The 16,302-nt window shown below is 33.8% G+C and overlaps 2 protein-coding genes across 2 annotated transcripts; both read left to right on the forward strand.

The window, feature by feature from the left end:
- The first annotated feature begins 1,119 nt into the window (after positions 1-1,119).
- LOC107787964 (beta-glucuronosyltransferase GlcAT14C) lies at positions 1,120-5,851 on the forward strand. The gene is made up of 4 exons (XM_016609592.2): positions 1,120-1,839; positions 3,046-3,121; positions 3,233-3,348; positions 5,297-5,851. Exons 1-4 carry the CDS (start codon positions 1,302-1,304, stop codon positions 5,809-5,811), a joined length of 1,245 nt encoding a protein of 414 aa, XP_016465078.1. The 5' UTR covers positions 1,120-1,301; the 3' UTR covers positions 5,812-5,851.
- A 5,651-nt stretch (positions 5,852-11,502) lies between these two features.
- Positions 11,503-13,776, forward strand: LOC107787963 (uncharacterized). The gene is made up of 3 exons (XM_016609591.2): positions 11,503-11,764; positions 11,964-12,253; positions 12,502-13,776. Exons 1-3 carry the CDS (start codon positions 11,714-11,716, stop codon positions 13,343-13,345), a joined length of 1,185 nt encoding a protein of 394 aa, XP_016465077.1. The 5' UTR covers positions 11,503-11,713; the 3' UTR covers positions 13,346-13,776.
- The last annotated feature ends 2,526 nt before the right edge of the window (positions 13,777-16,302 follow it).

Here is a 16,302-nt window from a genome sequence, read left to right on the forward strand (position 1 = left end):
ACCTTCTTTTGATTTTTTTCACCTCATTACAATAGCGCTCAAACTCTCTATATTTTTCCTCACCGACTATTTTACTTCTTACTTTGTGAATTACTTTCTTTCTCTTCGTTTGGTGTGTCTTACAACTGAGAGCAAAGACACCTATTTATAGAGCCTATGATTTGCTTCATTGATATCATCAGTGATATCATGTTACTAGCACAAGTCAAACACTACTTTGTGAAACCAAAGGAAGATCTGCTGAAAAAATCTTCCTTACCGTGCACTTAGTTAGCTTGACATTTCAAAGCCAAATGAAGTTGTCTTCCTTTCGCATGGGCATGGGATGGACCCATCATTATTTATTTTTGAATCTTAAATGAACTCCAACTTAAAGATAATTTTACGCTAAATCAAAAATTGAGGGGTAAATTTTGATACATAGAGTCCGTTTATTTTATGCTGGAGTTCTATTAATTGTAAGGACAAATATGAAACGACTTGCTAATGGTAGGGTATGCCTTAAGCTCCCACATCAATTGAGAATGTTATTATTAGTCTTTATACATGATCTTGAGCAATCTCTACGTTTGAGCTAAATTTTAGGATTGAGTTAGATCTAAAGTCTATTTCCTTAGAGCCAATCACATCTCAATTTATGATTTACAAGTCTTTTTTCCGATTTTTAAGGAATTTATTTTTTCTGAAAAATATGTTTTTAAAAATACGTTTAACTAATTAAATATAAAAAATTGACAGAAAATGTTCCCCCTACTAAACACATACAAAAAGTAATGCAGATTTATTTTTTATAAAAATTAATCAGGGTCTACTCAAAAAAAAAGAAAAAAGAAAAAAAAAAGTAGAAGGAGAAGAAGTTAGTACTCCCTCCCTTTCAATTTATGTGAATCCATTTGACTGGACACAAAGTTTAAGAAAAGAGAGAAGACTTTTGAATTTGTGGTGTAAAATGAAGCATATATATTTTGTGTGGCTATAAATCATTGCATAAATATAAATTATTTTCAAATAGGGAAATATGTCATTCTTTTTGACATGGACTAAAAAAGAAATAGGTTCAAATAAAATGAAACGGAAGAGTAATTAATTATATGAATTCTTTAATTAGATATTGGCGACAGGTAACAAGTCACTCCCCGGCCCCCCAACGTGTACTCCCCTGAGCAAATTCGACTCCAACCTCCAACTCTAACCTCACACCTAAATTTTTCCCGTCGAAACTTCTTTGGATCTAAGCTTACACAAATCTTTCCCTCTGATACCAGAAAATCCAGACACCCAAATATAATTTTTTTTCACCAATGAAAAGAAGTCACATTAGATTCATCCACCATAAGAAATGGTCAACACCCATTATTGTAGTCACAATCTTGGCTCTAATACTTCTTTTTACACTAATTTTTTCCAACCCCAGTTCCTCAAATAGGCCTAAATCTTCAACCCCACAGTCAAAATCAAATCTTTTTAATGCAAAAGCTGAAATCTTGCCTGAGCTGCCTCGATTAGCTTACTTAATTTCTGGTACAAAAAACGACGTCGTTAGGATAAAACGGCTGCTTCAGGCAGTGTATCATCCTAGGAATTATTATTTGTTGAATCTTGATTTGGAGGCTTCAGACAGTGAGAGATTAGAGTTGGCTAAGTATGTTAAGTCAGAGGTTGTAATTAGGGAGTTTGGGAATGTTAAGGTTGTTGGTAAATCAGATCTTGTTACTTATAAAGGGCCTACTATGTTGGCTTCTACATTACATGCTATTGCTATTCTCTTGAAGCTGCCTAAGAATTGGGATTGGTTTATTAATCTTAGTGCATCTGATTATCCCCTTTTGACCCAAGATGGTTAGTACTTTGATTATCCCTTTTGTTCTATTTTAAGAATGATTTTGTAACTTTTTGAAGTGCAATAACTGTATCTGGCTCGAAGGGGACCTTGGCGTAACTGTTAAAGTTGCCTCCATTTGACCAGGAGGTTACGGGTTCAAGCCGTACAAACAACCTCATGCTGCGTACAATAGAGCCTTGTGGTCCGGACCTTCTCCGGACCCGTGCATAGAAGGAGCTTAGTGCACCGGGCTTCCCTTAACTGTATCTGGCTCGAACTCTATAGATAGCTAAATATTTTGAAATGTGTATATAATTTAAGTTGCAATCATTGTGATGAAGGAGAATTGGATGTGGTGGCTGGAAAATAGTTTGCTTAATTTTGATTGAGTTCATACTAGCTCTATCCTAATCTAGTTCAAATATTATCTTTTTGGTTTTTTTCTTTCCCTTTTTGTTTGGTCTATGAGAAAGGAGTAATGTTATTAATAAAGTTAATTACTTGAATGTTTGCAGTTTTGAAAAATCTATATTTCATGTTTATATAGTCTGCTTCAGTTGATTATTCCGAATAAGTTAAATTTATCAGAATGTTATTATCACCACAGTGAAATCTTTTGAAGGAAATGTAGTTTATATGCTAAAACAAGTGATTGGAACTTCTGGTAAAGGTGTGTAAATCTTGAGGTTCAGGTCCAAAGTATTGCGTATGTAAGGTACATTAGACTGTCGTCGAGATTGAATGAGTTCAGTGGTTATTGCATGTCCGTTCTCTGTAACGTTAGAATACATTACCTTATCAGGCAGACAGATGCAAAAGAATCACGGCTGATTTCTACTTGTATGGTTAAGTGATGATATGTCTCATTCTCACTGAATGAAGATGTGTTCTATTTCGCCTTAAGTATTTAGTGAAGAAACCAAAAAGGCCAATAATATTATATCAGCATTTCATCTCTGGTCATTTTCGTTTATTTCTATTGCTTGCCCAGGTTGCTTATTGCTATTTTTTTTCTCTGGTCATTTTCGTTTTTTTTTTTGTTGAGAAATTCCCAGCTTCGAGATAGCAACATTTGTTACAGTCATCTTTAGTCAATTTTCGTATGGTTATGCTTGATCTCTCTCATTTTAACCGAATTTGATACTGTTCTATTTCGCCGTAAGTATTCTCCATTTGTTATACAATCATCTTTGTTCATCTAATCTCTTTTCTATTTGTTCCAGATATACTGCACATTTTCTCATACTTGCCTAGGGATCTGAATTTTCTTGAGCACTCAAGTAATATTGGTTATAAAGAGTGAGCTTCACTTGACTTCGTTTCTGTAGTATCCTTTTTTCCTATGGCAAACAGATCTTATCTGTGATGATTGCTGTTAAGTAACTTTGAGTTACTTATTCTATTTTCTAGGTTTTCAAGGGCAAGGCCTATTATCATAGATCCTGGTCTATATCATCTGAAGAAATCTGGTGTATTCTGGGCTAAGGAGAAAAGATCAATGCCTGCTTCTTTCAAGGTGTTCATGGGTACTGCTCGAGATTTGCTTCCTTTTCCGGATTCACCTATATATATTCGTGTATATTTGTGTTCTACATTTAGTGATTCATTTGCCTTTTTTACTTCACTGATAGGGCGTAGGTTGATTTTTGAGGAGGGAACTCGGAACAAAGTAAAGATTAGTACTCAGTTTTCTCATAAGGTAGATAGCACAGTTACATGATAAAAGTATGTTAGGCCAAATACATAGGCGGCTCCTTAAACTAGTCCCAATTTTTCATTTAGACATCTAAACTAAGCATATGACCTATTGGACACTCGAACTATACTCAAAGTGTACCAATTAAACACGAAATGCTGACTGACAAGTGCGTGCTTCTTACTCAAAATTAAGTGTGTGGAATGGTGTTATGCTAAGCTACAACAAAGTGTTTGCCGGATAATATGAAACTTCACTGGAAAAGTAATTATCTGATCATTTTTGTTCTATTTACTCTTCTTTTTCCAAATTCATTTCTTCTGCAATTTCTTCAACCACGTATTCAAACCAATTCTTCTCCTGTTCTTTCTTCTTGAATAAAGCTCATTCTAGTTACTTTCCTGTCACTCCACAATGGTATTTCTGCCATTTTCTTCTAGTGACAATCTAGAATATATGGCCATTACAAGAGCAGTGCATCAATGTTATCTGGCAAGGAAATATACATTACATAATAATTCAAATTTTTAACAACAGCATCCAATCTCAAAACTCTCAAATGCTGCCTACTGCACGCTCTTCAAAATTTTCTCAGAACTCCAAATAGTTGCCGAGAAGTGCAAAAATCATATAGCCGATGGAAGAAAGCTGTTTTTATTGAGCACCATTTTTCATTTATCAGGCACAGTAAGGATTTTACCTGCCATTTTTTGCCATTCTTTAAAGCCATTTTCAGCCAATTTGTGTTTCCAAGCAAAGTGGGTCTATGATATTTACTTTGTTTTTCCAAGCCAAGTGGGTCTGTGGTAAGTTATTACTCTACGTTTCCAAACAAGGTGGGTATTTTTACCAAGAACATTTTCAATGGTAACCTATTCATGTTTAGTTGTTTCCCAGTTCCCACTTTCTTTCCGTTTTACACGTACATTTTGCAACTAATGAAATAAAAAATGTGCTCCATCGTTTTTGGACTTCTTTCTGTTAAGTCTGGCCACTTTTGAAGAAGGAGATGAAGAGTTCTTTTTTTCCTCAAGTGTTTTTGCTTCTCTCTTTGCTGATGTATTTCTTTTCACTGGTTCTTCTGCCACGTCACCCGCAGTTAAATTTCACGCGCTTGAAAAATTTAACTGATTGTGCCTCAAGTGTCTAATTGGTACACTTTGAGTATAGTTGAAGTGCCCAACCGGTCAAGTTAGGTGTCTGGATGAAAAACCAGAGCAAGTTAAAGGGCTGTGTATATATTTGTTATAAGTTTCTATTGATTGATTGTAAGGGTAGCTTCATCTAAGTAGGGAGTTAAGTGGGAAATGTATCGGTGATGTTAGCGCTCTTCTGGTTCGTATCTATGTTTTCCGAGCTTTAACAGCATTGTAAGAACAATCCATAAGAAAACAGAGGTCTAAGAGTATGCGCTGGCAGAATAACATGTTTCCTACTGGTATCTAACGTTAAAATATAGCAGATGTTGGACAATGATAACTTTCACATAACTTGAACGTCGAACCCCCCTCCCCCCTCCTTTTCTCCCCCTTTTTGGGATTGGCCTGTGGGGGGGGGGGGGGGATAGTAGGACTAGATCGTTCCATTTTGTTATTTGGAAATTTGCTTATTTAATTAGCCTTCATCTTCCTTTTTGATTTCATAACATGTTACCATCATATGGAAAACACATATAGATGTCGTGACACAGAGTATATTGCTTTCAAGATGATATTTAAACTTTTTCTCTTAATTGCTATCTATAACAGATTCATTTACTGTTTTGTGTTCATTTCCAGGATCTGAATGGGTGATGCTTTCAAGGTCATTCCTTGAGTTTTGTATTTGGGGATGGGACAATCTCCCCCGCACTCTTCTGATGTACTACACAAATTTCCTGTTTTCTCTTGAGGGCTACTTCCACACCATTGTCTGCAATCACAAAGACTACCAGAACACGACAGTGAACCACGACTTGCATTACATCAAATGGGACAATCCCCCAAAGCAGTATCCTATAAATTTAACGCTCGAGCACTTTGAGGACATGCTCCAGAGTGGTGTCCCATTTGCTCGTACTTTTGCTACAGATGATCCGGTTCTTGATAAAATTGACAAGGACATCTTGAGAAGATCTCATGGCCGGTTTTCACCCGGGGCTTGGTGTATGGGAAGTTCTGCTTTAGGTAAAGATCCTTGTATAACTAATGGAAGTCCAGATATTGTCAAACCATCAGCAGGCTCAAGAAGCCTAGAGAAACTTGTACTAAAGCTCCTTGATACTGAAAATTTCAGGTCAAGACAATGTAAATAAGTTATCTTCTTCTTCCTCGTAAAAATCTGTCTTTTCATTTTGTTTGAGGCATTCATTTCTGTAGCAGATTATATCGGGGCAAGCGTACAAATAGCCATTCTTAGAGATGCAATTTAGAAATTAGTCAATATTTGTTATGAAATTTTGAACTAAAAATCTTAACTTCTGGACAATTCAAGGCACTTTTGTCCCAAAAAATAGAACTAAAAATTTAAAATTCAGAATAAACTGGCTAATTCCTAAATAATAGCTTTTTGAAGTGGCTACCTGGTGTCATTTCTACGATTTTATATCAACCGACCAACGGATCCATTATGCCTCGATCCCATATTAGTTGGGATCGGCTATATGAAATTCTGTATCCATTCTACTCTATTGCAACTTACTACTGCTTTCTTTTCATCTTTTCTTGAGTCAGAAGTCTTTCGGAAACAGCCTCTCTACCTAGGTAGGGGTAAGGTTTGCGTACGCACTACCCTGCCAGATCCCACTTGGGGGATTATACTGGGTTTATTGTTGTTATTGTCGTTATTGTTGTTGTTGTTATTCTACTCTATCCAGGTTCACATACACCATTACAATAAAATAAATTTTAATATAGTGTTAGGCATGTAACATAGTTCAATTTAGTTGGCTTTGAATGCTCTTTCATAAAGCTATATCATTTTCTCCCTACTTTTTTGGGGTATTTCGTGTGCAGTGAAAAAGAGAGATAGAAGGGACTAGTTAGGTTGGATTATTTAATCTTTCATTTTATGCTTAAATTAGTACATTGTTTTTAAAAGTTTAGTCTATGTTTGATTATCATATGAGAAAAAAAATAAGATTTTTGGACTAGTATATGTTCTCATATATTTGAATGAAAATGATCAAGTCTGATTTACTTATTCAGTAGTCGTTAATCAATTTTAAGCTGAAGTAAAATAAAAACAAAATAGGTCCTCCAGGGAATTTGAATTTTGAAGTAATTCCCTTTCATCTTTACACTTCCCCACTTAATCTAGGAGAGTAGAACAATAAATCCTAGCTGAAACAAAAATATTAGGTAATTTCTTCCTATTTACTTAAGTTTTAATAAGTAGAGTTACCCATTATCCGTAGTGACGGGAGGTAACAGGTAGCTAGCGGAATTGTCGAGGTGCAACCCGAATACCACTATTATAAGAAAAATCAGTAGAACTTGACATGGGCCAAGTTCATGTAGGAAAATGCTAAAAAATTAGTCTTCTTTTAAGGATAGTGCTAGTTTTGATTTGTTAACCTTTTATTATCCCTTCTGTTTTAAAAGTTGACAATGTCCTGCTATTCGCTTAAAAAGCAATTTTGAGGTAATGGATTTATATCCTATGCATGTTTGCCAAAATGATGGAAATGCATGAAATATGGGTTAATGTGGTATTTAACAATTCCTGATATGGATTTATCTTGGAAGCTACTTCAATCGAATTTTGAAAATCCTATTACGTAGCGAGAAATCTTAAATTTTAAATTTCAAATACTTTCAACTTTAATCTAGATTTAAGTAGTGGCAAGAAATGAAAATAGTAGAATACGGTGGCAAAATTAGAAATATATTTCGCTAAGCGTGTTCAATATTAAATATATATGTATAAAACTTAATTCTTAACCCATAATAAATTATACTTTTGGGATGATTCGATCAAGGGGATTAACTGACTCTCCTTCACTCGAATATGGGGTTGAGACATGAGTATAGTATTTCGTAATAATTTTGAGTGGTAAATGTTGGTATTAAAGAACTAATATGGAGTAAGATATAACTAACCTATGTACCGTGTATAATATTTTTAGGAAATTAATTTCAGATATTAAGTTTTCAAGTAGGCCTAAGTTTGTGTGTGCGGCCTTCCCCCATCTCTTTTTCTTTTTCTTTTTCTTAACGTTATGGACCAATCCCTACGTGATATGTTTCTCATTTTGCTTACAAAGGTCGTTTCCTTTACTTTAACAAATTGAACTAATTTTTCAAATGCTACACTTAAAGGCAAACACTCATATTATCTCCCTTACCAGAATTCTTATACACTTTAAAAGAACAAAAATCCATCAAAAATACCTTTTACCTTTTAATCACTATTATTACCCTTAAGTTGCCACGAATCAAATTGCAGATTTATAAATTTGAACCGTAGTAATCATATATTACAACTTCCTGCAAGATAATTGAGGTGCACGCATGCTACATAGATAATCGTCGTTCGAAAAAAATATAACTTCTTGCAAGCAAGAGTTAGTTAGATTCTTCCTACCCCAAAAGAGAGAAAAATCTACACTTGCTAATTATCTGAATTACGAGAAAATTAAAAAGTTTCAAACGTAAAATCATGTAGCTTTTACATAAACAACTTTAACATTTATATACCCTTTGAATAAGCTACTTTTAACATTTATACACTCCACCAAACTTATGGCTGAATATTTGGGGACCTACGAATATCTTTTGTAACATCATTTTTATGATCTAACATTTGTTTCTCTATGCCATAAGGATTTGTACGTGACTGCTATCATACTATATGATTCATCAAATTAAGCAAGTGATTATTGATTGTTATCTGCCATCTTTGTTAGGTTACTACTTACAAGGAAAGGAAAAAGTATTATATCCCTCAATTTTTTTTTTCAAAAGATTTTTCACTTGTTATTGATTGGGCTATTAGCTCTTTTCTTTCTATATTTTCCTATATAATAAAACCATCTTATAATTAAGTATGGGGGTTAGGCAGAGCCCTAGTATATGGAAAGTCTCGCGAACAGAAAAAGGAGAATATTGAGAGATATGCACAACATTTGAAGGGGTAAGTTGCAAAGACAGTTTGTGGACTTTAAGATTTAAAATACCAAGATGAAGTCCAATTCCCTAATGTATCATTGTTATGAATTATGATGTACTTATTAATGGTATATTTTGAAGAAAAGTACTTGTTCGCTGGTTGTTTAAATATATCAATAATTTAATTTCTTCATAATGGCTTTAAGTCATATAGAGAAACATGGTTAAAAAATTTGGTTTTACTGACCATACTAAGTTAGTACTTTTCATCATCATGTCAAGTAACTGAATTAACCTATGTATAGATACACTTAATTAGTTTTTAAGTGACTTAAACATATGTTACAGCGTCAGCATAACAAACTCTTACCTCTTTGGTAACTGTACTTATTTAGTTATTTTGGTTTAAAGGTAGTATGACTTAGAGCATATTCAAAAAAGAAAAAGGTTGTTTATGTATCAACAATCAACTACTCCTTCCGTACACTTTACTGGTTCACAAGGCTTTGCATTTGCTTTAAGAAATAATAAATAAAGTATATATTTTACCATAATATCAATAATAATAATAACATTTAAAAAAATAAAAAATAATTTAGGGAATGAATAGTTAATGATAAGGATAAAACAGAAATTTTTTATTTTTTTCTTAATTTTCTAAAATGGACAAGTTATATATAGCGGACAAGTAAAAAACTAAACAGAGGGAGTAATAATCACTTGATTGATGCCTCTTTAAAGTTTAACCGTGTGTAAAATCACACAAAACGATTTAAACATAGTTGCTATGAGATACTATAACTTATCAATATGATTTAATAAAACAAGAAGGACAAAGCTAAGAGAATTAGTACAACGAATAATAAGATGCAAAAAATATATATAGAACTAGCTAGTTTTATTTTGTTTTAAGAACACAGAACTCTGTAAAAAGAGTAAAAGGACATTCAATAAATTTAATAAACAAGAGCTCAAGGTTTATTTTTCTTTTTCTTTTTCTTTTTCTTTTTCTTTTTTCTCCTCCTCCTTAAAAGAAGTTTCTGAAACTGCTCTGTCTTTACCACTCTGCTAAGTTGCTTAGCCCTAGAGATCTTTGAATTATATGCAACACTTAACTATCAGAATGTCGGATTCCTTTCACTTTAGATATGTGTGAGTTGGCCCTGCAGGTGGGGTTCTCTGTTTATTGCTGCTTAAATCATTTAACTGTTTTTCCCTTTTAAATTTTTTATATCCATTGGTAGGTAAAGCATAGCCTACAATTTTATATACTGCCATGCAAAGTAGTGGCCCTAAGGACCTTTTCTTTAATAGTATAATTCTTTGCCTTTAGTTTTACTGTTATTTTCTCTTAACTTACTCTATGTTACTCCTATGTAATATCCTTGTAAATAATACAAAAGATTATGGTGGGGGTGGCGTGCATTCATTTTTTACCAAAAGTCTTGGTTCGAATTTTGAAAATAAAGTATAGTCCGGGTGAATATTGAATTAGTCGGGCTCCAAAATAAATTTATAGTAAACATCAAATAAAAAACTAAATTTTTTTATTGTAAATGTAAGTTGTGGTTTCGTGATGTGAATATAACCTCTCTTTAAGTAAATGTAAAGGAAGGATTGCATATGGTATATACGCTCACGCTCCTTGCCCTCTTCTTAGTGGCATAGCTCAGTTTATTGAAGAAGGTTCAATTAAATTCCTTTGTCGACAAGTGCATGACACTGTACAAATAGGACTATATATATATGAACAAGGCAGATACGCCAAGTATTGGAGTAAGCTTTTTATGATAGTTTGTGGTAATATTGTCTTTGATGTCCTTAATTTGCATCAGCGATTAGTCAATTGACTAATACAGTAAATTATATAGCACTAAAGTACCGTTAACTGACGAATTCAAGCAAAATAAATTGTACTATTAACGTAAAAATAGCACGGTATAGCCAGTTTTCGGACTGATCATTCAAAAATAGCCAGCATTTACCAAGTCAATGAAAAATAGCCACTATTTTTACTGCAGCAGAGATCGGTCCAGCAAAATATACTGGAGTTCGGTGCACCTGTGTATGAACTCCAGCATATTATGCTAGACCGGTATACTTTGTTAGCTCCAGTATAATATACTGGAGACTGGAGCACCGGTGCTCCAAACTCCAATATATTATGCTGGACCGGTATACTTGCTGGAACTTCAGTATATTATGTTGGAGTTCTATTATACTTATGATGGAACTCCATCATATTATGTTGGAGTATCAGCATACTTATCTTGGAACTCTAGTATAATATGCTGGAGTTCAAGTATACTTATGTTGGAACTCCAGCATAATATACTGACGTATTTTTTGGGTTCTGAACAGTATTTTTGCTCAAATTTATCTTTACATGAAAGTGGCTAGATTTCGATTACTTTTGAAACTGAGCAATTTTTGAACGACCAGTTGTAAATCTGGCTATTTTTGAATTTCACCCACTATTAACACCATGAAGCTTGGCTTAATTTGCTTAATGATCTTATATTAAAAATTAAAAAGTGTATCTTATTTAACAATAAAGTGTTGGGGCACATTTAACTCTCTCTCTCTATATCTTGGTCCAAATATTCCATAAACTATCACTACTTTTCCATGCATGCAACATGACAGATATGACAGCCACCACATTTTGTATACTATATAATATATGAGCAAGGAATTAAGGTGGGGGTGGGGGTACAACTCAAGAAGTTTAATTTAAGAAGAAGCTTAAAGGTTAAGAAAGTAAAGATATTAACCCCTCTCGAACTACTAAAAAGTAAAAAAATACAAAAATGAGACTAGAGTAAGAACAAATAAGAACAAACCAGTACCCAAACTGTTATGTATATATATGCTGCTAACATAAAGCCCTTCACTTTATTTGAGCTCCATTATTCTCATATTCTCTCTTTGCTTTATCTTTTCTTCCTTTGCTTTCTTTCTCTCTCCCTTTGCCAAGAAGAGTATAGCCCCCTCTCTCTCTCCCCACCTTCCAATTTGATGTGATTCTCCACTAACAATATCCTCCTTCCAAAAAACCCCATCTATCTTTACAAAAAAAGAATTTTAAAGATCATTCAAGAATAAGCTATGGTTTTTTCCTCAATTCCAGCTTATCTTGATCCAACCAACTGGCAACAGGTATGGTTTTTTCCCACTTCATTTTGATGCTTAATTCTAACCATGGCAGCTTCTTTGCCAAAAAAGCAAAAGAATTCATTAAAGATAATATTCTTCTAACTTTTTAATTTTTTTAAAAATTCTTCCTTCTTTTTTTCATCCTTAAATTTCTTGCATATACTTGATATCTTAGTTTCTTCTTGTTGTTCTTCTTTTTCAGCAAAGTGGAGGTAGTATTCCAAATCATCATCAGCTCACATCACCACTATCTCAGTCTGCAACACCGCCGTCACTACCACCTCCACCACCACCACTACAACCTCATGGCAGCAGTGGTGGTGCAGGTTCTATCAGGCCAGGCTCGATGGCTGATCGAGCCCGGTTAGCTAACATACCTATGCCTGAGACAGCCCTAAAATGCCCTCGATGCGAATCATCAAACACCAAGTTTTGCTACTTCAACAACTATAGTCTTTCGCAGCCTAGACACTTTTGCAAGACATGTAGAAGGTACTACCATTCAATAAATAGACTAGATTCATCTCAAGTACATAAATTTTCTTACATATTTCATCTATTACGAAATTAACCTGAGGATGCATGTATGATTTTATTCATGTGAACTAGAAAAAAGGGAGAAAACATAATTAAATATGATATATTGGCTATTTTATATATGTAAATCAAGTTAGGATCAGTAAAACAAGAATACTTTCTTTCACTTGTCTTCGAGAGAAAATGATTGATTTTTCCAACAGGTACTGGACAAGAGGCGGCGCTCTGAGAAATGTGCCCGTGGGCGGCGGTTGTCGGAGGAACAAAAGAAGCAGTAGCAAAAGCAGTAACAATAACAGTAACAATACTTCCAAGTCTCCAGCTTCTAGCACAAGTACTGATGGTCGTCAAGCTGCTAATAATAATTCTGGTTCTACAAGCACAATTTCTTCACACAGTAATAGTTTTTCTGGTCCAACATCAGCAGCTAGTTTATTAGGTCTAATGTCCCCTCAAATTCCACCTCTACGTTTCTTGTCACCTTTAGGTCAATTAACTGATCATCATCATCATCATCAGTTCAGTACTCCTGGTAATAACATGAACTTGAATTTTTCTACGAGTGGTAACGTATTAGGCGGTAGCAGTGAAGGTATGATGGTTAATAATAATAATTTGCTCGGTGCTGGTGCTGGTGCTGGTGCTGGTGGTGGAGTTGCTTCGTTTTTATCAAGTGTAAACGTTGAACACTGGAGGATGCAGCAACAGCAAATGGCACAGCAATTTCCTAACTTTATAGGCGGATTTGATCAGTCTAATTCGCCTTCTGGTATTAATAATTACCAGTTTCAAGGTGGTGTTAATGAGGGTGTACAATTTCTTGGTGGTAATGAGAGTACTACAAGTCAAATTAGGCCGAAAATCTCGACGTCAATGCTAAATCAGATGGCTTCAGTGAAAATGGAAGATAACAATCATAATCAAGATCAATCAGCTTTGTCAAGGCAATTGTTAGGAATTCAAGGAAATGAAAATTGGAATACTGCTAGTGCTTGGAGCGATCTTTCTGCTAGTTTTAGCTCTTCTTCTACTAGTAATGCCTTATAAAAAGTCAACAAAAATGTCCTTTTTTCTCTGAGCGGTCATTTAAGGGCGCCTTAGCTGGTGATATGGATTGCTTCCTCTCGACAGTGAAGCTTACTTCCCATCGTCCCACTAGTCGATATATTTTATCAGCAAAAGCTTCTAGTGAAGATCATCTAAAAACCCTAGATTTGGTAGTCTTTATCCCCTTTCATTTTAAGTGTTTTCTTTAGATATATTTGTAGTTTGGTATGGTAATGTGTTAGAAGATGTTTAGAGGTTGAGTGAACTTTTCAATTAGTTCTTTGTAGTAGCTTTTATGTAGACATGACGGTCTAATTTTCAAAGTAATTTGGCTCTAGGTGTTGGGCTGTAAAGGTGATCATATGGCTAACATTTCTAATGGTATATCATCTTCATGTTTGAAATTGTATGGAATTTGTGTATTTGGATTCGACTCTTTTGCCAATGTTTCTCCCTCCCTCATAATTAATTCCTACAATTCTCTCTTCGTGGATTTATTATTGCTTGGCAAATCCCATTTATCCACAAAACAATTAAAAATAAATCCTCTTGAGGATTAGTTCACATTTTTAGACATTGATAATTGCTAATTATCTCTAGCAATGGACTTTTAGCTGGTGATGATTGTATGAAGCAATGTTGTTCTCGAGTATATATAAGATTAAGAAAGTTGACTTAGTAATTGAATTTGGATTTTAAGAATGGCTGTCAATATACACCAATTTGACAAAATTATATTTCCCACTTTAATTTGGCAAAAATCCATTTTATAATGGCAGTATTAGTGTAAATTTACATGTTTTACCAGTCTTACGGGTTAATAATTCCATAAATCATGGACAATTATTGTAGTTATCTTTTAAAAGATCTCGTAGCGTAAAATTTTTTTTTACACAATCGATCAATGTAACTCTTTACGGGTACATGCTTCCTATTTGAATTTTAATAGCAAGCTGCAAAATGAGGGTTTAATTTAAAGGAATTGTATATACTTTAATGTCCATATTTTTCAGTTTTATAGGACAGTATATAGTACTATGCGAAGACGCGTTTGTGTGTAAGCTTTTGCCACTTCATGTTGATGCTTAATATTATTCTGTTTGATTGGTGTTAGTCATGAAATCATGTTATTCTGGGATTTCAATATATTATGCTTTTAAATGGGCGTAAGATATGAGCTGAAATAGAAAGGAAAAAAGAATATTGAGAAGTAACTTTCTAGAGATTCAGTTGCTTCCAGCTACACTACTAGAGATTTGATATGAGCAATAGAATTATTTTTGTAATTTTTATTTTTCTAAATTGCTCCCAATCTCATCCACGTGCCTCATTTTACAAAGAAAAACATTGAGAGTATTTATATTGGCAGCTAGAAAATAAAATATGGAATATTCATTTGAGATTAGGTGTTCTTTATTAAGCAAAATCAATGATTGGCTGGATTTTTAAAGAATCTTTCATCTTTTATTTTACGCATTGCAAGCTTATATATGAAATCGTATAGAAAAATAAAGAACTGAATTCTTGAGAATGAAGTCAAACTCCAAGAATTACTACGTAGTATTTGTAGCAACAACAAAAGATATGATTTACAATGACTACTCTTTAATGCGAAATATCTTACTCTAAGGTCAAAATAGAATAATATCATGCCTAGTGTTTAGCGACTGAGGCAAAAACTACCAAATTCATCCCATAATTACACTAACATACAAGAGAGGCTGCAAAATGTTGGGGTCCAACATGCCACTATACAAAAAGATAAAAATATGCAAAATACTACATTTTTTTTCCTTCAAAAAGTAACGGAACCAGATATTAGTCAAAATAAAATAAAGTCTGACGTGGACTTTTTCCGTGGCAGATGGAGAATATACAATTTCACACTTGGACGACACACACACACACGCATATATATATATATATATATATATATATATATATATAGGGTTTTGCTAAGGCAAAATACATAAATTGCTACCTAAACTATGAACCAAATCCCTATTACACATTTTTTGACAGACAAATTATTTTACACACTCAACTTTTCAAAAGTGTGTCCATAACACACCACTTTTGTAGTTGACCAGTTTCACAAAACATGTCTATGTCACACACCAATAGGGTTTAGATACGTGTCCTTAACGCAAAAAACACTTAGATTTACAAATATACCCTCATCTCCTTCCCTCTTAGATTTCTGGACTCTTTTTTTTTTTCCGGATTAAAGTTCTCTTTTAGTTGCTTTTTTTTTTTCTTTCAAAGCCACCCTAATCAATTTCAACTCATTCCAAACATCAGATTTAGCTTTGTGCAAGTGTTTTCATCAAGGACCTTGAATACCCACTTGAATTTGAACATGAAATTTCATATCCAAATTTTATTCCGACTTCAACCTTTGAAGCTTTGCCGGCAATGGTGATTTGAATATTACTCCACCCAAATCTCATTCCAAACAGTGATTACAATTCAATTTTCGATCTCACAACTCCACTATTTTTAAAAATAAATTGTTGATTTAAAAAAATATTAATTTTATTGTAATAGACTTGAGGTGAGTTCCATTGTTCGAGTCAAAGATAAAATTCAGTTTTGAACTTGAATTTATAGTTGGCATCAATGGATAATAATTGTGTGGGTTGAAATTTGAAAGCAACTGCTGATTTCAAAAGACTCAATGGCGAGCAGAATGCAAAAATAGTTACTGAGTTCTAGGTTGATGCTAATTTGAGATCTAAAAATTATGTGGATTGTTTGCTATTTGGAATTGATTAAAAACTAATCCTTGAGCTTAAAACCATTTGAACGGAGTGATTTCACGAGGAATTCTGAACTTCCATGGTTGAGTTCTTATGACTTCAAAACTGAGTAAATGTTTTAAGCTTTTTTTAAAAAAAAAATTTGGAGTTTACTCGCCCTTTTTCTGTGTATAACATGTGAGTGTCAGCTAAACAAAG

This window comes from Nicotiana tabacum, chromosome 10 (assembly GCF_000715075.1).
Source record: "Nicotiana tabacum cultivar K326 chromosome 10, ASM71507v2, whole genome shotgun sequence".
NCBI classification, from domain to species: Eukaryota; Viridiplantae; Streptophyta; class Magnoliopsida; order Solanales; family Solanaceae; genus Nicotiana; species Nicotiana tabacum.

Excerpts from the sequence above, each read along its gene's own strand:
- LOC107787964 (XM_016609592.2), top strand. The coding sequence starts at position 1,302 with ATGAAAAGAAGTCACATTAGATTCATCCACCATAAGAAATGGTCAACA. Across the intron at positions 1,840-3,045 it reads TCCCCTTTTGACCCAAGATG|ATATACTGCACATTTTCTCA; the intron begins GTTAGTACTTTG and ends TATTTGTTCCAG. Across the intron at positions 3,349-5,296 it reads TTCTTTCAAGGTGTTCATGG|GATCTGAATGGGTGATGCTT; the intron begins GTACTGCTCGAG and ends GTTCATTTCCAG.
- LOC107787963 (XM_016609591.2), top strand. The coding sequence starts at position 11,714 with ATGGTTTTTTCCTCAATTCCAGCTTATCTTGATCCAACCAACTGGCAA. Across the intron at positions 11,765-11,963 it reads ATCCAACCAACTGGCAACAG|CAAAGTGGAGGTAGTATTCC; the intron begins GTATGGTTTTTT and ends CTTCTTTTTCAG. Across the intron at positions 12,254-12,501 it reads TTTTGCAAGACATGTAGAAG|GTACTGGACAAGAGGCGGCG; the intron begins GTACTACCATTC and ends TTTTTCCAACAG.